Genomic DNA, 21,152 nt, shown 5'->3' with positions numbered 1-21,152 from the left:
TATATATATATATATTCATTTTCTGATACGTTCTCCCCAAATTTGTATTTGAAGGCATACCGTGAATCCATCTCAACTATCCCTAGCTTATTCCCAGTTTTTAGCCAATAGTTATATAAGCTTTATAACTGTTCTGTCATTTCTTGGCAGCTTATGTACTGTATACATACACACATACTGATGTACATATACATAATGTAGGCATGTGAGATACATGTTCCACCTATATGGTATTAGCTTCTGTGTTCATCCCCACTTCCATTCTTCTGAATTATCCCAATACAATGCAACCAAAGGAATTAGGGACCTGGAAGGAAAAACCTGTGGGGGTTTTGGGTAGAACCACTGTGTGCATATGAAAGACAAAACTTCGTGGACACATGATAGCTGTCTTCAAGTATCTGAAGAAGTGTTATCTAAAAGACAGGGCAGAATTATTCAGAGTTGTTCCTCAAGATAGGACCACCAATGGGTTTAAATTACCAAGAAGTAAATTTTGATTGGACACTAGGGGGAACTTTCCCTAGTATAATAGCTGTTTAACAATAGAAGAGTCTATCTTTGGTGGCCATCTGGAGGTGGAAGTGTTTAAGCAGTGTCTGGATAGTCATCTATTTGAGATACAGCAATAATAGCTGCACTTGGAAGAGGGTTGGTCTAGATCAGACATGTCAAACTCGCGATGTTTCGGAACTTTTTCCCCATTGCCGGCAATAAGGTGGGTGGGGTTTCCTCATGACGCGTCCGGCCCACGGGCCGGCAGTTTGACACCCCTGGTCTAGATGTTCAAAACATATCTTCAAAATCACTTCCAACCTTTTATGTTCTGTCATTGTATTGTCTTACAGGTGCAAAGAGTTATGACTATCCAGTTGTTCAGAAATGGTGCACTTGAAAAGAGGGATTAACAAATAAAGAGTTTTGCAGAGCCAGTGAGGAACCAAGCAGAACAGTCAGTGAAAAAATTCTTTATACAAGCTTTATTTGGCCCTGACATGGTGCCACCTATCAGACTCCTCCACTTCACCCCCCCAAAAAAGGACCAGACTTTTGCTGCCATACTTTTCCCAATATACAAGTTTCTCATTCCTATAATTCAATTCGTAGTAAGCCAAGTAAGTATGGCACGTCAGGGCAAAATAAAGCTTGTATAAAGAAATTGAGAGCTAAGGTAAATCCAAAACAATGTTAGCCTTACTATCCCAATTAGATGAAATAACTTATTGGCCAACTACTAATGTCAGTGATGGAGAGGTCTTCACTCAACTCTCATCAGCATTTCCCAAGGAAATGGTGTTCCATAGAAATGGAACTGTAACATATGTTGTTGCCAGGAACTCCAATGCAGCAAAATACATGTAGTTCTTGAGTTATAGCAGTTCATTTAGTGGCCGTTCAAAGTTACAGTGGCACTAAAAAAAAGTGACCTATGACCATTGCAGCATTCCCTTGGTCACATGATCAAAATTCAGATGCTTGGCAGCTGACTCATATTTTATGAAGGTTGCAGTGTCACAGAGTCATGTGATCAGCTTTTACGGCCTTCAGTGGGGAAGCCAGATTCACTTAACAAATGTGTTACTAACTTAATAACTGCAGTGATTCACTTAACAACTGTGGCAAGAAAGGTCGTAAAATTTGGCACAACTCACTTAACAAATGTTTCACTTGACAACATAAATTTGGGGCTCAATTGTGGTCGTAGGTCAAATCTGGACTCTCCATAATTATTTGATTTGATTTGCTGTACTAAAATAAATTTCCACTTCAGTTCACGTCTCTGCTAGGTTGATTTGCTAAATCATAATACTTAAATCATAATACCATGTTGAAGATTTAAACAGTTCTAAAAAGACACATGGCAGACTCCTTGAACTGGACTTGACTATAAATCACAGCCCCTTAATTTTACATGGCATAGTTTGATAAAAACCACATAAACAGTTTTGTGCTATAAGTGTTGAGGGTAAGAATTCCCTCTTATACCCATGGTAGTTTAATTCTATTATTTTTATTTCCTGCCTTTCCAGTGTTTCAGCAGTGTTTCCTATCCATGCTTCTTGACCTTGAATCAGTGATGTCTCACTTCCTGAGAATTACTGGTTCGTGGCTTAACTCTCTCATACATGACGGGTCAAAATGATTCATTGTAATATTTAATCCAAAAATGCATTTAGTATATTGCTATTTAATACCTATATCTAATCCTTTTCTTTTCATTCCTAGTTTCATGCAATGGATACATTACATAAACACAACTATGACCTGAGCAGTGCCATTAGTGTCTTGGTTCCCCTTGGAGGTCCTGTTCTTTGTAGAGATGAAATGGAAGAATGGTCAGCATCAGAGGCTAGTTTGTTTGAAGAAGCCCTGGAGAAATATGGTAAAGACTTCAATGACATACGGCAAGACTTTGTAAGTAGACTTATCTAAATTATCATTAAATTGCCCTTAAGTCTTTTATGACATTTTTTTCTATTCCACAGTAATATAAACTCACTTGATGTTTCCAATATTTTTGGAGATGAGGAATGTTGACTCTGCAGGACTAAGCCAATTTCCTAGGAGTTGAAGTTGAAGTTGGCCTGAGCCAACTCAAGTTCATAGTTTTTGAGCTTGGAAAAAGAATGAGATTTAACAAAGCTCCCTAAACTTGGAATTCTGAGTTTTGTCATGGGGGGGGAGGAGGAGAAAAACGCACCTGTTTTATCTTTTGTAATAGAAACATTTAAATAAGTGATATTTAAAAATCATAAATCTTCATAGGAGAGTCTAATCATCTCACTGTGATATATATAGTACAATGTAAGAATCATTTCCCCTTTGTCTAGTACAGGAACAGATTGCTACTGAAGAAGTCCTAAATAGAAGAACTTTTTTTCCACCCTGGGAAAAAAAGTTTTTTCAGCCCTTTAACAGTGTTTCTTACACAGTTTTAAATGCTAAGAATTGTGGATAAGTGTACTATATTTTCTAGTTCTTAGGAGAAAAGAAATTAGATTTTGGACAAGGGTTTACCAAGCAAGCTCTTAATGTATGTATGTTCACTTACCACCTGAAACAATTAGAGGATCTTATTTCTTCTTCCCCCCCCCCCCATGTGCTCATTGTCATTAATTCACAGATCGTACATAGCTTAAATGACCACCAGGAGGCATTATGTGACAGTTTTTGTCTCATTTGGAACTTGTCAAACATAGATAGCCAAAACCAGATATATGGATATATGGATCTTTGCATTTTAGATAACAACATGTTAGTTTTAGGAGTTGCATCAAAATATATGCAGTGGAGTTGCATCAGAATATATATGGAATCCGTTAGAATAATATATACAGTCCACCTTCCCTATTCAGACAAGAACGGTACAGATGTTACATAATGTTATGCCCTCATATCCAGGTTTTTCATGACTTCCATCTCTACAAAAAATTGCTTGTCTCCGATAATCCAACTATTTCATCATTTTCTTTTTAAAAGTGTAATTTTGTATTAAATGTTTTTCAGCTTCCTTGGAAATCTCTGACTAGCATCATTGAATATTATTATATGTGGAAAACCACAGATAGATATATTCAGCAGGTAATTTTTTTTGCATTTATAACATTTATAATGTACAGTGTGATATAAAACAATATCAAACATTTTTAAGAGGAGACTTTCAGACATTAATTTTTTTTGCATTTATAACATTTATAATGTACAGTATGATATAAAACAATATCAAACATTTTTAAGAGGAGACTTTCAGACATTACAAAATCCCTACATAAAAGGTGCAACTAAATGGAAATGTACATGTAACGTAAAGTTGTTTTGCCTTTCTCCATAAAACTTTACAATGTCATTGCTGCTCACTCTTTAGCAATTCCTTATAGAATGAGATGTTTCAAAATCGTAATTGAAAATCACATTATACTTATGTCTTGTACTTCGACTGTTTGTGATCTTGCTCTTCTCCAGATGTCTCTGTTTTTGTAGTTGTGTAACACATTTCTGTCCTTTCATTAAGCTCTATATGCCTGGATGTGCTCAATGCATGGGGGCTGGGAAGTTAGATGGTGTGTGAAACGTTGCTATTGAGTTTTTATTGAGTTTGTTTTTTGGCTGTTTTGGATTTTTACACTTTTGTTGCTATTGTGTTTTGTATTGTTTGTAGTGTGTTGTTAGTCACCAGGGGTCGCATCTGTGAGGTTGCAATGTAATTTGAGCATGCAGATAAATCTGGAGGACATTGGGTTGAGGAAGGCCATGTTCGGTTACCATGCATAATAATTTCTAAGTACTAATTCCTATAATTTCATTTCCCCCCCAAGAGGTTTAATTAGACCTGAAGACATTCAAGAGTTAGAGTAATTGAAACATGTTGCCCTGAATCCAGAATAACTGTTATACAAAAATGGATTTTTATGGGAGGGCAAAACATCAGGGAATTTTACCAATTCTTTTATTGTCATCATGCCGGGATATCTTTCAGACTATTCTGGAGGTTTTCCTAATCAGAATTCTCTTCCCTGGATCTCTGGATTCAGGCCTTTTTCATTTAAATATTTCCTGAAACTTGATCTCTTGCCATTAATGGCAGCTATGCATAGTTTACATCACCCTAGCCAAAGTTGTCTAATAAATGAAGATAAGAAATCATAGTTTGGATCTAACTTATTTGAATGGTTTATGATTAGTTTTATACAGTGCTTTTTTTGTAAAAAAAAAAAAAAAAAAAGGTGCTGGAACTCCCACATGTCATACAACCCACCTTGCCTACCCTACAAGGTTCCATCCAAAAAAGGTGCCGGAACTCTGTTCTGGGCGTTCTATGACAAAAAAAGCCCTGGTTTTATAAATTATATGTGTTTTACAGTTTCAGGATCCAGGCATAGCTGAGAAAGATAATTTCTTGTCTTTTATTTTCTTCCTGTTGCAAACAGAATAAAAAGGGGGTATGCACATGCCCAAAGTCCTTCTACAGCTTGATTTCAATCACCTGAATCCTGGGAGACTGTGAAACTAAGGCATTGGTTGTTTTGCCTTTCTCCATAAAACTTTACAATGTCATTGCTGCTCACTCTTTAGCAATTCCTTATAGAATGAGATGTTTCAAAATCGTAATTGAAAATCACATTATACTTATGTCTTGTACTTTGACTGTTTGTGATCTAATAGATGCATTTTTTTTCAACTTATTGTTTAATTCTTCTAATCTGTTTCAATTAATCTGTTAAAGAAGCAGTTAAGGAACAAATTGCTCCATATTGTCGCTACATAGTGGAGGCATTGTGAAAAAAGCTTATCAGAAGTTGGTGTATAACTAAATTTTGCACCATATGGATATAGTCACACCTTCCAATTAGCTTTCCTTAACTTCAATTAAAACAGAGCATTATAAATTTTTCTCATTTAGTAGAAATATATAAATATATTTTCTGGGGGTGTCTTAGCAAGAAGTGCGTCAATGTTAATATGATCAGTTTTAAAGCCCTAGGTGTTTTCAGATGGGAAATCTAACAGTGATTATGATATGTTATTTTTAATGTATTTTTATATACTGAGTCTGTCCCAAACCTGAAATTAATATAGACTTTGTTATTTAATAAAAGTTGTAATGATTGTATGTAATGTATTGTAGTAATGATTGCATTTACTTAGAACATTTCAGTAATTATTTAGCAATAGTCCAACTTCACTGTATTTCTGTTATTGTAAATACTCACCGTAAAGAGTTCCTTTCCAGGGTTTTTGTTGATATGCTTTTAAGCATAAGCAACAGATCTGGTCTTGAAATTACTGACTTTTCAAATGTGTAGAATCTTATAGGAACTGTCCTTGGCCAACCTCAATTCTCCTTATGTTTCCTAGCAATAAATATACAGAAACAAACCCACATTTCATTGAATGCAAGTTCAACTTAAATTTATGCAAGAAATTTTTAGCTCAAGCTACAGTATATTGTCATTTCAGAGAAACTCAATTTTTAAATAGAGATGTTATTAATATTTTTAAATAAATTTTATTAAAAGTTTAAAAAACATAAAATCTAACACAAGCTAATAGAGAATAGAGAAAACTAAAAGAAGAAAAAAAGGGAAAAAAGCAAAAGTGCAGAAAGAAAAGATAAAAAGAAGTAGAAAGAAGCTTCTAATTTCCTTTGCAGCAAATATAAGCATGATTACAAAGTTATCTCTTACTCTATGGTTACAAAAAAAAACCCTTGCTTTTTTCCATTATCCAATCTTTTTTTCTAATCATCAAATTTGCAAGTCATAAGTGCACTTTTTTGTGTTTCATGCAAAAAGTCTATAAACATTTTCCTTTCTTGAATCAAGGAAGTGCATTTAGATATCTATGCAAGAAATGTTATTAAATTGACATGCTGCTTTCTTCTTATGGGATGGCTACAGTGACTGAATGATTCTTAAAACAGCTTTGTTAAAAGTTTTCATTAAGGTTGCTATTTTTAAATTTAAATTAAATTAAACTTAATTATAAAGACCCAATGAGAAGTATCCAATTATGAGTACTCAAGTAAATAACAGACTTGGTACAATTTGATTGTATCTAGAAGTGAAGTGTCACTACAGCATAATCCTTTCCTTGAAATTCCTATGCAGCCAAATCTCCATGGAAAGAGGCCTCGGAAGCCTCTGATATAAGTCTTAAAGACTAAACAGTTTATTGTAATTGTTTGCACAACATTATAATGTTAACATTGTGTTAGACACTAAATTATATTCATATTTTCTATTAGAAACGTCTAAAAGCTGCTGAAGCAGAGAGCAAATTGAAACAAGTTTACATACCAACTTAGTAAGTATAACAAACACTAATATCTTTATTTGAAAATTAATTTCAGTGTGTAGACAATAAATCTTAGTTTTTTAATTGAAGAAACAAAGAATAAGCATTCATAAAACTTTATTTTAATATTTTACAAACTTTGGTAAAATCCAGTAAGACCCAGACTCAAGTTGACATTAATAAAATAATTTTTGACTACATTTTATGTTAAAGTATTGCTGTAAACTCATGGCCTTTTCAGCTGCAGTTGAGTTTTAGTTTTAGTTATAATTGTAACTTCAAAGTAACTGACTTTAATTGGATGCATTACTATGCAATATAGAATTTAATAAAGAATTATAACTCGGATACTTTCTTTTTTATATATAAGAATTTGTATTAAGATTGAATTTTTATCGATATACACATAAGCAGTAGTCAAGTTTCAGGCTGGATTACAGCACTGTGGTGGCATTGATCGTGCTTCTGGGTAGTCTCAGGCAGGTCCAGGATAGAGAAGTGCATTCATTGTACCCCTCCTTGCAGATCATGGTATCCTTCTGGTGCTAACTTAGGAGGTTGAGAGTGGGGACATAGGTTCTCTTCCATCCTCTGAAACCAGTTCCAGTCAGTGTTGGTAGGGAGTGAAGAGTATAGTCCCAGTCCTCTACTTTGCAAGGCTCCACAGGACTTTATTCTCCCCTGCTCCTATTTAATGTCTGTGCAAAGCTGTTTGTTGAGACCATTCATTAGTATGGAGTTAATATCATCTGTATGCTTATTATGTCATTTATATACCTCTACTCTGGACTGTCCAAGGCTTTTGAGGCTCTTTTCCAGTGTATGGAGGGTTTGAGGGTCTGGCTAGGGAAAAAACTTTGGCTCAACCCTAACAAGATCGAATGTCTGTGGATTTAAAGACCCCACCCTCAGTCTAGAGATTTTCTACTATTATCATAGATTGAGTTATCTCTCCCAGATAAAGTTAATATTTAACTTGAAGATCTGGTGCCACTTGGGGTCCCAAAAGCCTTTACACAAATCTGTCTTGTGTACCAGTTGTGCCCATTCCTAGATCAGTAGGTATTGCTCACATTCACTCATGCCATAGTCACTTCCTGGTTGAACCATTGCACTACAGTCCAAAATGTAGTGGTGCACACAATGATAGTATACCATGATACATACATGTGACATCATTACTACAGGAGCTCCACTGGGTCACAGTAGGCTTTTAAATGTAGTTCGGGATGCATGGTTATTTCTGGGACTTTCTGTTTCTTGTAGTCCTCCCACTACTGGCAAGGCAGGCATGCTTCTTTCTGTGAAGCTGCGTCAGTGGGAGTTACTTGAAGGTTTAGATTACAGCTAAATTTTATTTTACAAAAATCAAAAATCATTCTACCAAATATTGACACAAACCCATATACATACTGTATAGTGTTTGCTCAGATGTATTTAAGTATCTAATCAAAGGAGAATCAAACAAGCTATATGTCTTTGTTAGGATGCCATTCATGGACTATTTGCAGCTGTAGTCAAGATAATCTTAGATTTATTTTTTTATTTTTTTCTTCATTCACAACCAGCCCAATTCAGCATCTGATTTTGAGACATTATGAAAATCAATATTTTCCAACCAGATCCTAGAAAATTACCTAAGTTTGCTACAAGGAACTATTCTAGGATTATAAATGTAACATTCTTTCTCCCCATTTTTATGTTTGTAAGAAAAATGTAAATGTAAAAATTGCAAAGCTTTTTTGTTAACATATTTGCTTTAAAACTTAGTTTATTCTATTGAAGTAAGAACTTGGCCATTTTAAAGAATTGTATTCATGAAAGTGTTGATGGCATTTAAATTGTTTTATTATGCTGTACATACTTTCTTAATGATAATTGCTGCTCAAGAGGAGTTAATTTTTTCAGTGTTTTCATTCATATCTCAAATCTAGAATAGAATTGTGACTAAATTAAATCAATTAATTTGCTTAAGTACTGCAAGATTGGGAGAATCTGTGGGTGACCCAGAAGTAATTTTTGTATTCTGTTCTTTAAAGAAAAAAAATATATGTAAATAAGATTCCAAAGGTTGATAGATGTGATATAAATACATCTTTATAGGCAGTATAAATTAAAGTGAAAAGTATTTTAATACAGGTTCATATTTTATATTAAATTGAAGTCACTGTTTCATCAAACTCTTGAGTAAATTTTAAGGCTATTTGACCCTGATTAGTTCATTTGGAAAATGTTTTTCACATCCATGGGAAAGTTTATATTCTGTTACATCTCATGTTTGTAATAGATTTGGAATACAGACCAGATTACGTTCTGCCTGTGACCCTTATTAGTAATTGATACATTCTTACTTAGCCCAGGCCCCCTCCCGTCCTCAGTTGTACTTGGATAGCAGCCACAGATCCAATGGTCTGATCCAATGGCCATATTAACAAGGAATATTGTGAACTGAAGCACACCTGTAGCCATGAGATTAGAGAATAGTGCAGTTCAGAATAACTGCTAGATACCACTCTGAGACATGGTTGGCTGGGGTATTCTGAGAGGATAAATCCAGAGGTCTTAAAGTTACCAAGGTTGGATACCCCTGCTTTATAGCATCAAATTCAGCATTTTTTATAGCAGTTACAAAACTTTCTTCCATAGTAAATGGAACTCTGTTGTAACCAGAAAAATTACAGCTTTTTGAGAAAATGTTTTGGCATTTTCATAGAAAATATATAGTAGCATTTATCTGTACTTTTGACAATTATATAAGCAATAGAGATTGTGTGGATCAGTGATTTGATTCAATTTGATGCGGAAAACCAAGTTGATTTAACACTTTGATTCAAATGTATTTGATTCAGATCATATTGTCCATCTGAACCAAAGTCAGTTTGGCTTACAGCTCAGCTGAGTTGCCATCAAACCTTGGAATCAAACTATCACATAGCTCTTGTAGTTAGTTAAGAAATTTTTTAAAAAATGTTTCTGCCATATAGCTCATGCTATTAATCCATGTGTATTTCGTTTTAAAGCAACAAACCGAATCCCAGTCAGATATCCAGCAATAATGGAAAACCAAGTGCCATGAATGGGGCAGTTGGAGCACCACACCAGACTCAGAACTCACTAATAGGCCGTGCTTGTGAAAGTTGCTACAGTAAGTAAAAGTGTGTATGTGTGTATTTGTGTGTACGCGTGTCCTCAGAGATTTATATGGAACCCTTTCTTCTGGAAGAGTTTCCTCATAAAAGGGTGAATGTGAAGTGAATGGAGAAATCCAGTCACAAAAAGTTCTATGCATACATCATTCATCAAGAGTTTTAAGTATATATTGGTATATGTACTGTACATCCTGTGTAAAGAGAGAGTGCACTTAGTGTATACTATTTTTGAAGAAGTATATTGTCATTTTGTGGCTCTATATTTATGTGTAAATATATTAGTAAATATTTATCCTACATAGATTGAATAGATTTTATTTTCTTCTTCTTTTAGTCACACAGTCGCATCAATGGTATTCCTGGGGTCCACCCAACATGCAGTGTAGATTATGTGCACCATGTTGGATTTATTGGAAAAAGTATGGTGGTCTTAAAATGCCAACTCTAACAAATGAAGATAGATTTTCACCCAATCAGACCACAGAGGTAATGTTTCTTTGCTGATGGTTGTTAGCATCTTTGCTATTTCTTCTTAACTCATGTGCACATTTTCCTTTTTAAAGATAGTGTATTTAAACAATTGTATGACTTAACTCAGCTAACTTTTACAAGTTTTGTGTATGCTACTAAATTGCAGTATTGCCCAATTTAGTACTTTCCAAATACGTTGTATTTATATCTACATCTTAGTAATGTATTTATTTAGGGACATATATTTAGGGAAAGATTATATAGATGTAATATCTCTCTCTCTCTCTCTCTCTCTCTCTCTCTCTCTCTCTCTCTCTCTCTCTCTCTCTCTCTCTCATATTCACTTTGACACATGCACACCTCTGTTTAAGAGCTGATATTTGTGAGCTTTTCATTTTACAATAAATTTGCATGCAATCAAGATGACATGGAACTGATATGAAAATATATATAGATAACAATAACAATAATAGAGTTGGAAGGGACCTTTGAGGTCTTCTAGTCCAACCCCCTGCTCAGACAAATGGTTGTCCAGTCTCTTCTTAAAGGCTTCCAAGTATAGTATATAGATATAAATATATATTATTTGTATATGTACACACACACACACACACACACACACACGTAGTCTGCCTAACTTCCATCCATTCAGCGACTGAAGTTACGATGGTATTGAAGAAAATAGACTTACAACTGCTCCTTAAAGTTTCAGCTGCCTCAACACTCCTATGATCATGTGAACAAAATTCAGGCCTACCTGCATTTATGACCACTGCGCTTGCTGTCACTACCCTCCCGATAGTAGAATCAAAATGGAAGCAGTCCTGTACCTTCTTCCAAGAATGGCTTAGACCTGGGTGGGCCCTCATCTAATTGCTATTCGTTCAACAGGAGCAACAGGGACTGCTGGAACTGCCATCATGAAGTGGGTTAATCAGGTGGCGTTTTGCTCAATGATTGGTCCTTTAAACAAAGGCTACATGTTTATATATTATTTATTTAGCACAAATCAAAAAAGTATGTGAATATGCTAGACAGCACTTGGCTTGGTAATGGTACTTGTGAAAAAAATATTAGAATTAGTAGTTGATCACAAAACGGAATGAATCAGCAATGTGATATGTCTGCGGAAACAAGAAATGCAATTTTGGAACGCAACCTACTTTCCAATTTGTGATAAACACTAGTTTTACTTTATTCTGTTTTCTTTCATCCCTCTCAAATATTGTATCCATTCTTGGCGTTACATTTTAAAAACGGTTTCAGACTAAATTGGAACAGAATCTGAGAAGGACAGTGAGGGTGATTTGGAAACAAGATATCAAGTAATTATGCAGAGAGATTAAAAGAAACCTGGATATGTTTAGCTGTAAGAATAAAAAATTGAGGGGAGATGTAACAGCAGTCTTTGAGCACTTGAAAGTTGATCATAGAGAAGACAGCAAAGATGTCTTTTTCATAATTTCAGAGTGCAGGCCACTGGAGAATTGATTCAGAACTGAGCAACGTTAGCAAGAACGTTTTCACAGTAAAAGCTGTTTGACAGAGAAATGGGTTGCTCCTGGGGCTATTTCTTCAATGATAGGCTTCAATTCACTGACTGAGTTCATTTGAAGCTAGACAGCCATGTGTTGGGGAAGTTTTTCTGGGAAGTAGGTGATGAGAGTGCAGAGACTTAAGAACATTGGAACCTCCTGTTGGATATTGCAAACTCTCCACTCAGCCTGAGCCTGTCTCTTGTAAAGCTCCTTTCTGTGGAATGAACTTTTAGGTTTGTTTTTGATCATTTCAGAGGTCCATCATAGATGGGGATCGATGCATAGAGGAGATTCCAGACAGAAATGTGTTAAATTTGATGTCATTTTTGTTGTTGTTGTTGCTGCTGTTATTGCTATTTATTAAATGTATATGTCACCAGTCTTCCAACAACTCTGGGCAGTTATAGATTAAAACAGTGGTTCTCAACCTGTGGGTCGGGACCCCATTTGGGGTCGATCGACCATTTCATGGGGGTCGCCAAGCAAGGCTGTCCGCCATTTTTTTTGTCCGCAATTTTTTTGTCTGCCATTTTTCCCCCTTTTCTGGCGGGTGCCTTACCTCCCTTGGGCTGGGCCAGCTGGTGGTCGGCCTGCTCCGTCTCTGCCACTTGCCAGCTACGCCTCGGCTGGCGCAGGGGGCGGAACCACGCATGTGTGGCGCTCCCGGGCAGGGAAAATCCTCGACTTACGACCGGTTGGGTGGGTAGTCCTTGACTTATGACCGGTTTAGTCCTTGACTTACGACCGGTTTAGTCCTTGACTTACGACCGGTTTAGTCCTCGACTTACGACCGGTTGGGGTCGCGGCATTAAAAAGGTTGAGAACCACTGGATTAAAACATTAAAAACAAGAAAAGAAATACAATGATAGACCAAAAAAATGAAAGGTAAAATGTATAATTGCCCAACTCAAACCACTGACTCTGGGTGGCAGTGTTGTTATTATTGTTATTATTTCTTTCAGGATTCATGTGTCCGAACACATATGTCACGACAAGCAACTCAGGGCATACCAGTCCGGAACACTGGAAGTCCAAAATCTGCAGTGAAGACACGTCAATCTTTCTTTCTTCATACCACATACTTGACTAAACTTGCCCGTCAGGTTTGCAGAAATACCTTACAACTGAAGCGAGCTGCAAGAAGACCTTTTGCCCTCATTAACTGTGCTGCCATTAGGGCAGAATGTAAGATGTTTCTAAATTCTTAGTTTAATATGTCATTATTCCAGCCACTTTCTGTTGTCTTTTTTTGTCCATTATTATTATTATTAATATTATTTTGGCAATAAACATATTTCTGTCTGTATTCCCTTTGTGTTAATTTTATTTTCATTTGTCTTGTCACCAAAGACATTTTTCTAAAACTAATGTAAGATTATAGAAAAAATAAATTTATTAGTTATTGAATAATAAAATAGGTTTCTAAAGCAAATAATGGGCAGACTATCCTAGATTTGTGTGCCTGCTTCAGATCCTTTTGCCATGTATTTGCTTTAATTTCTCAATATTTAATTAATCTGGTGGAAAACAGGTTCACAAACTATTTCTTGGTATAGTATGGAGATGCCTTTTAATTGATTTTAGATCCAAACATATGGCTCATTGAAATTATAAAAAAAAATCCCATTAGTTTAAGAATGAATATTCATGGAAAATATTCAGAGTAATGGCACTGCACTTTATCTTTATCACTTTATCTTCTCTACTGGAAAAGCATGAAAGCAGGTCCAGAAGACTTTTTGAAAGACATACACGAGGGCAAATTTCAGGATAATTTTATGAGTTGTCCTAATGGCACAAAAACAGTTCATCACAAGAAATGAACTGTTTTTGAGGCAGCTGTAGGTTCTTGACATATGTTAATAACTTTGTGTGATAACAATAGCAAATAACCCCTGTCACCTAAGATGTCCCAAAGGTGAATCCTTTCCTTTTTTTGTACATTTTGTGTTTCTCAGTTCACTTCCTCATCATTGGTCAGCTAATTGTTGTCATATGATTCTTACATTTCTGAGTGAGGGAGAAGGGAGTCAAAATTGAGTGGATTTTTTCAGTATCGTTTTACTGGAAAGTGACTGAATAGACAGAGTTGCTGGTTTACATGATTTTTTTAACATTTTATTTTATTCATAAATTTTATGTGGTCACTCATCTCACAAACAGGTGACTCTGTGTGGTGTGCAACAGAGCTAAAAACAATGTATACCAAACAAGGGGGGACGATATTCCAAAAGTGGGCACCCCAGCAAAAAAGGCTCACTGCCTAGGACCCGCCAACTGTAGCTCCTTAGCCAACGGGAGCCAGAGCGTAACCCTTTCTGCTAGATCTGGTAAGATGGGTAGATGAGGGAACCACAAAGGTCAAAGAGAGTATCTTGAATTGGACCAAAAAACAGATTGGTAACCAGTGCAGCTTATGGAGCAAAGGTGATATGTGTGTTCTAGAAGAACAGGTACCTGTGCTGCTGAATTTTGCATTAGCTGAAGCTTCTGGAAAGTCTTCAAGGGCAGTCCTATGTACAGTGCATTACAATTGGCAGGGAGATGACTAGAATTATAAAAGAATGTGAATGTTTTTATATGTTAAATGTTGCCTCTGTTTTGCAAATTGAGAGTTGAAGCAAAGGGGATAAAGTAGTTTTTAAATTGTTGAACACTTTTTTTCTAAACTGTTCGGGGAAAAAACATTAAGACTATTTTATTTTTAAGCCTTTCTCCCATGCATTTATTTCTCTTCACAAAACATAGGTCTCACACTTTTTTCATTTATTTAAACTTTTCATTGATAGCTTTTCTTTTAAAGTGGGTAACACTTTTTATGCAATGAAATCCTTTTCTATTGTGAAAAAGGAAGAATTAATTCTAGGCATACAATATATAACATACCATGTGGTACATTAATGAATGTGAGACTGAGGAGGGAGAGATACCTTGATCCAAAGTCTGTTCCTATTTTTCTAAGCGGACATACAAGCTTTTCTGACACTTCTACTACCCTTCTTTTGTTCTTCAAAATCAGGTTAACTTATATCCAGTGGGATGTGATCAGCAATGCCCAAATGGACTAGTAATAAACTGCTACACAACATATAGAGTAGTTTGTAAACATTAACTTATATAATTCATTTTAAGTTGTATCATTAATATTCTTACAAGAGCTGGGTTAGGACTATTGGATCCATTTATAGAGATTTGGACCTTGTACAATGAATGAACATACATTCAGACAACAACTTAAAATTGTTAAGCTTTGAAATATTTTATAAACCGTGATAGATTGAGATAGATAGATTGTAAATAATATGTGATATTATTTAATCTGTTACAATGTATTTCGTTGTTCATGTTCTATTCCTTTCTTTTTTTCTTATTGTGGATACTTGCACACAAAATCAGTGTCACTGTTGTTGACAATTATGCCATGTGATCAAATAGCATCAAATTAATAAGATGTACTGAGTATGAGCAAATTCTGAGAGCCTAAAAGTGTGTAAGTTTAGTTTGCGTGTCATTGCATGTTTTCCTTTGGTTCCATGATTTTATTGGGCTTTCTTCAGAATAGTGCAGTTATCATTTTTTACTATTATATCTGCAAAAGGAAAAGAAAGGTATACTGTTAAGCCAGTCATAATGTCTGGAGCTCAAGGGAAATAGTGAGTAAACATTCACAAGTTTGTTCCTCCAAAAATATTCTGTCTTGAAATGCCATCTTTGAAAACTGCTATTTACATACTTTAGACGTTTCTCTATAATACTATCAAACAATCCTGAAAGTTTTACTGTTGACAAAAGGTTTTAATCTTGATCCAGCATCTGGCAGACCATAATATAAGAATTAGTGGCATACAGTATATTTGACTTCAATTACAAATTGCACCAATTGGTTTTAGAATGGTGAGAACTAGATATTCTTTTTAGATATCTTTTTTAATGAAAATCTCTAAAATGATTGAAACAGCCTGGCTCCTTTGAGTAATCTTTCATTAGGTATTCAAGCTACATGCTGGATGTATATTGGAAGATAAACATGGTTTTAAAATAGGAGGAATAAACAATAACCTGCATTATGCTGGCGATGCTACCATGGTAGATAGAAATCATATGATCTGCAAACTAGTAATAAAAATCAAGCATAGTGAAAAAAAGGGACAATGATTAAATATAAACATCAAGCTAATAACAATAAACGTGAGAGCTAGTTTGGTGTGATGGTTAAGGAATCAAACTAAAAACGGCAAGACTGTGAGTTCTAGATACACTTTAGGCACAAAGCTAGCTGGGTGACCTTAGGCCAATCCCTTTTTCTCAGCCCTCAGAAGCAGGCAATGGCAAACCACTTTTGAAATCTTGCCAAAAAAATTGCAGGGACTTCTCTAGACAGTTGCCAGGACTCAAAGACTGGCTTGAAGGCACCAACACATAATGACAGTAAATACAGCAAGGAGTCTTAGAACTGACAAGATACTGAAGTAGATAGTTTGTGTTAGGATCAACTATAAAGGAGTCAGATGTCAAGAAATATTTTGCAGACTAATAATTGGTAGGGTAACAGGTCTTGGAAAATACAGTCAAATGCTGCAATGTGCCTACCTTCAAAGAAAAGAACCAGGCATTGAAACTCTATCTCAATGGTTGCTTAGCATCGTCACTGATTTAATGGCACATAATCAAGACTACAGAACTGAAAAGAATTTGATACCTCAGGAATTTGCACAAATGACAGTGCCATGGGAATTTCTAGTACTAGGAAAGTGTTAACATTGAGCTATGATCTGTGATTCTCACTGAATCAAGCATGGTGCAGAAATCTCCCTGTGTAATATGTGGTGTTGAAAGTGCCACTCTTTGCTATCCATATACCTTTACTTAAATCTTTTTCCCATTCATTCTTTTAATGTGCGTTCCCAAGGAATCTCCCTGAGCTTGTAAAATGTCAAAATGAATTAGTTGAAAGTAAAGATGATGAACAGTAATCACATAGAGAGCACCTTCAGATGAATAGAAGGCAAGTGCAAATGAAGGAGGTCAAACTAGTGGAATAAGTTAGCAATGCAAATAATTTAGTTTGCCAATTTTCAGCAAAAAATTGATCTATAATGAAGTTTATTACATTTGAGAGTAATATGACTGTTGCATACTGATGTGTTTTTTTAAAAGCTTTTTTTAGAGCGTTCTCATACTGTAAGTATATGTTTGAAGATAAGCTTTTGCAAAAGATTAAAAATGCCTGCAGTAAATCCTGGACCCCTCAGGAAAAAAAACTGGTGCCCATTTTTCAGCTTTGGCATAAATGCAATTATATTGTAACTTTGCAAGTAAAAATATATCCAAATATCTCCAAAACATTAAACATAGGAAATACTGTTTACATCTTAGGCTGTTTGTGCATATATTTGACAAACTGTTATAACATTATTCTACAGATTTAACTTTTTGCAGCAATGACATCATAGTAAAACATGACTATGCATTGTGCATACTCACCTGTATCCCAAAATGGTTGATACCAATGAATGACTGGGGAATGTCCAGAAGGGCATTATTGCTTTTAAAATATTATAAATGTAAATATTGTAAATTTCTCTCCAGCGAAACTGGTGACAAAAAATATGCTTGGATCCAGTGTTTTAAAAATATATGAGGGGAATGGGAGAAATTCTTTGCTGCTATTCTTGTATTTTACTGCAGGGCTTTTAGCTGTAATCACCGATGTCCCTCAAATGCATACTTGCATGAGCACACACACACACACACACACACACACACACACACACACAAATGAACAGATGAATAAACAATACTTGAGAAAATAACAAAGAGGAAACTTGAATTAGACCACACCTAGGGCAAATTAACTATTGTTCCACTAGAAAAAGTTAATTTGATATTCAGTGATGACAGTTTAGAACTTTCAACATTAGTTATTAGTTAGACTTTTCTATTTCCAGGAACTTAATATATAACAGTGGGAATTGCATAGAAAATGGGCTGTGCTTAGTTTAGTTAAAGGAAAAATGTGCAAAAATTTTATATGCCATATGATCATTTCACATAAATGCATTTAAAAATACTAACAGTATCTAATTTTCCTAGATTTGTCATATTGCCATCTATGAAGCAAATGAACATGGGTGTGAAGATTAGATTTTTGTGAAGTGTTTGTAAGCTTGAATTGCTTTCGAACTATCCAGACTTTCAAAATAATGTTTGCATGAAATTTGGAAAAAGCACTCTAGAGGCAGGAGGGGGAATGAGTATAAATACTAAAATTAGGCCAATAAGTATAACTCTTGTATAAATGTGTCTTATATAAATAACACGTTTGGAGACAGATGAATGCAGGTGTTCCATGTGCAGTAATGGATTTTTCAATAAGTCCCTACAACATTTCCTTTTGGGTAGAAGTAGGGTGAGGATATGGGAGAGTTTGGGATGTTGATTTGTGAAAGTAGAAAAGTGCAAGACCTTCTGTGTCTCCACTTGGAAATCTTGACTGAGTCACTAAGTCAGTCATTAAGTTATTTTTGACTCCTAGCAACCATACGGATTTTCTCTATGATAATCTGTCCCTAACCTGTTCTTTTAGAGCTCCCAGTGGCACGTGCACTCATCACCACTGCAACTGAGTCCATCCGCCTTCCTCCCAGTCATTCTCTTCTTCTCTTTCCTTTTCCACCTTTTCCATCGTTAGAGCCTTTTCCTGAAACTTGGAAATCTGCTGACATCAACAATAAACAAATGGGACTGAATAAAATTTTCAAGTAAATTAGATGTACCAGAGTGACACTAGTCAAATTTCAAAGAAACAGAAACAGGTTTTCTACGTTTTGATCGTTCTTGTTTTTCTTTTAAAGAAAGGTGCATATATTTTCCTAGACAGAATTAGTTGAGGTGCCCTGACTATGAGGAAAAAGCCAGTCAAATTTAATAAAGAGTGGTGGATATACTTGAGGGAAATCTTTATTGTATAAGGATTCTTGGGTAAGAAATTGCAGTACAGCTAGGGGCCAGGGGTTTTTAAGATAATCAACAATGTTTTGGAATTCAAAGGTAATGATTTAACTTCTTCAGCCCCAATTTGGAATTGAATGGGCTTGGCATCCAGTGCTTCAATATCGAATAGAAACAGAAATAGAAAATTGGAAGTTCAACAGAAAAGCTACAGCAAAGGAAGAATTTGATACCTGTTTGAAACTGCATGTATGAAAAAACAATTTTGAGTCTTACTAGTTTGATGGAAAATGGCGAGGAAGAATCTCAAACTGAATTTATCCTGGGTGAAAAAGAAGATGTACAGATGCTGAACACCATTTTAAGGCATTGGATTGAAAGAGAAAAATGGGGGAAAGTGTCCCAAATGTAATTGACTTTAGATGTATGCAGAAAGAACTTTAGGATTGTAAACAAAGCCACTGAAGACAAATTTCAGAAATGAATAAAGAAGGATTCCAAAGATGTATGAACCTGGTGTGTTAGCAGATTATTCTCAACTGAGCTCTGTTAAAACTCATAGAACATACTTCACTTCCTCCTTTGTAAAGGAATCCACGACTACAGCATCCCCAATGTCTCTGTTTAAGCACCTCCAACAAAAGTAAGACGGTCTGCTTTGTTGCTGAGCAACATTTATTGTTGGGAAAATTTTGCTGTTTTCTGCCCTCCCCATGCCATGAATGTAGAGTTACAGTTAGAAGATGCTCAATATATTCTTGTCTAATCTCATAGATTTTATCAATATTTTTAAATCTTTTATTTATAAATGAAGATTTAACAAGATCTTATAGTAAATTCCTTTACTATAGCTTTTAATCTTTTCTAATTGATTAATTAATCTGGAATAATTATTGGGGATAAGGGTCAGGAAAAGATAAACAGAAAAAAAGGAAAGGAGAATATAAAAGAACAAATAATCTGAACCATTTGGGATTCATATACAAGGGCAATCCAGAAATAAACCTCTGTTTGAGAATGTGCAAGAAATAGGTGGGGATAGCGACACCTGTCCTATGGCGCCTCGCGCAGTAGTTCAGTAGGCAGTGAGGAGTGGAAGGAGAAGGTTGTGTTGCACCTGACTCATCCACTAGATGAAAATGAACCAGTTTTTTTAAAAAAATGAAACAGTGCCTTGCGTTGCACCATTTCAATGATGACAATGTGCTTCATGATGCTGTTACAGGGCAGTTTCCAGGCAGAAGATTTTTTTGCAGAAGGAATTTCAAACCTTGTAAGATGTTATGACAAGTGCTTCAACTTGAATGGCGATTATGTCAAAAAGTAATGTAGTTTTCTAATGTGTAAAATACAAGTTCTGTATCTTGTACTAAATAAGGAGGTTTATTTCCGAATTGCCCTCATATTTCAAATCTGCCCATTGCCTGATTTTCCAAATATGTTCTTCCTCTTATGCTGATGTTATGAGGAGGAAAAAAACTGTACCAAAGTTCACGTAAGCTATACAGATGTATTATGTATTTGTTTCAATATTTAAATGGATAAAATAACTATTATAAGCTTATGAATGAATGCAGTTATTGGTTTTATGCTGAATATCCTACAGTTTTTTATTTCTCATAACAACTTGGGCCCTGGCATACAAAAGTCTCAAACCTGGAAGTTATGCAATTCAGATAAATTACTTTTCTCTGTTGTATCTATGGTTTCTAGAGAATTTGGAGTGCTGTTATTTTTCATATGCTGAATTAATGAAGTAGGAAATGTATAATCTTGCCTCTCTGCTTGGAATTTCTACTTAAGCGAAGTTGGCTTACACTATTTCCTTTTTATATGAATTTTAAAACAATTAGCATATTGAGTAGACTATATGCTGATAGAATTATATTGAAAATGCTTGGGCAAAGATATAACAACTGATCACTTTTGAGTCCCATGTTTTAGTGCATCAAAAGCATAATAAATGGGCCATTCCTAAAAAAATGAAAGAAATCAGTCTTACAATATGTATATTACTTGCATAACAACTCATCCATTGTTTAATTCCATAGGTAGGTGAATTAAATGCATTCTCAGATCCAGTAAGCCTGAATGATTAGAAACCAGCTTCTGATTCCCCAATACTTTAAAACTTTCTCTTCTTGCATTGCAATTAAAAATAAAAATAAGGTTATATAGTTATATGCATTATTTGGGTTTGGTAAACGGAAAGAATTTTAAATTCCCTTTGGTATGGCATCATTGTGC

The 21,152-nt window shown here is 35.2% G+C and overlaps 1 protein-coding gene across 1 annotated transcript in view; it reads left to right on the top strand.

The window, feature by feature from the left end:
- Window positions 1-21,152, top strand: part of MTA3 (metastasis associated 1 family member 3) — a 129,786-nt gene that overhangs the window by 57,151 nt on the left and 51,483 nt on the right. The window contains exons 9-14 of the mRNA XM_015813105.2: window positions 2,227-2,415; window positions 3,508-3,582; window positions 6,746-6,804; window positions 9,816-9,940; window positions 10,279-10,430; window positions 12,917-13,139. Of these exons, the coding sequence (XP_015668591.2) occupies window positions 2,227-2,415; window positions 3,508-3,582; window positions 6,746-6,804; window positions 9,816-9,940; window positions 10,279-10,430; window positions 12,917-13,139 (823 nt within the window). The remainder of the gene's footprint in view (window positions 1-2,226; window positions 2,416-3,507; window positions 3,583-6,745; window positions 6,805-9,815; window positions 9,941-10,278; window positions 10,431-12,916; window positions 13,140-21,152) is intronic.

Source organism: Protobothrops mucrosquamatus, unplaced genomic scaffold (genome assembly GCF_001527695.2).
Source record: "Protobothrops mucrosquamatus isolate PMUCROS unplaced genomic scaffold, P.Mucros_1.0 scaffold139, whole genome shotgun sequence".
In the NCBI taxonomy this organism is placed as follows: domain Eukaryota; kingdom Metazoa; phylum Chordata; class Lepidosauria; order Squamata; family Viperidae; genus Protobothrops; species Protobothrops mucrosquamatus.
This window is presented reverse-complemented; position numbering and strand designations above follow the sequence as displayed.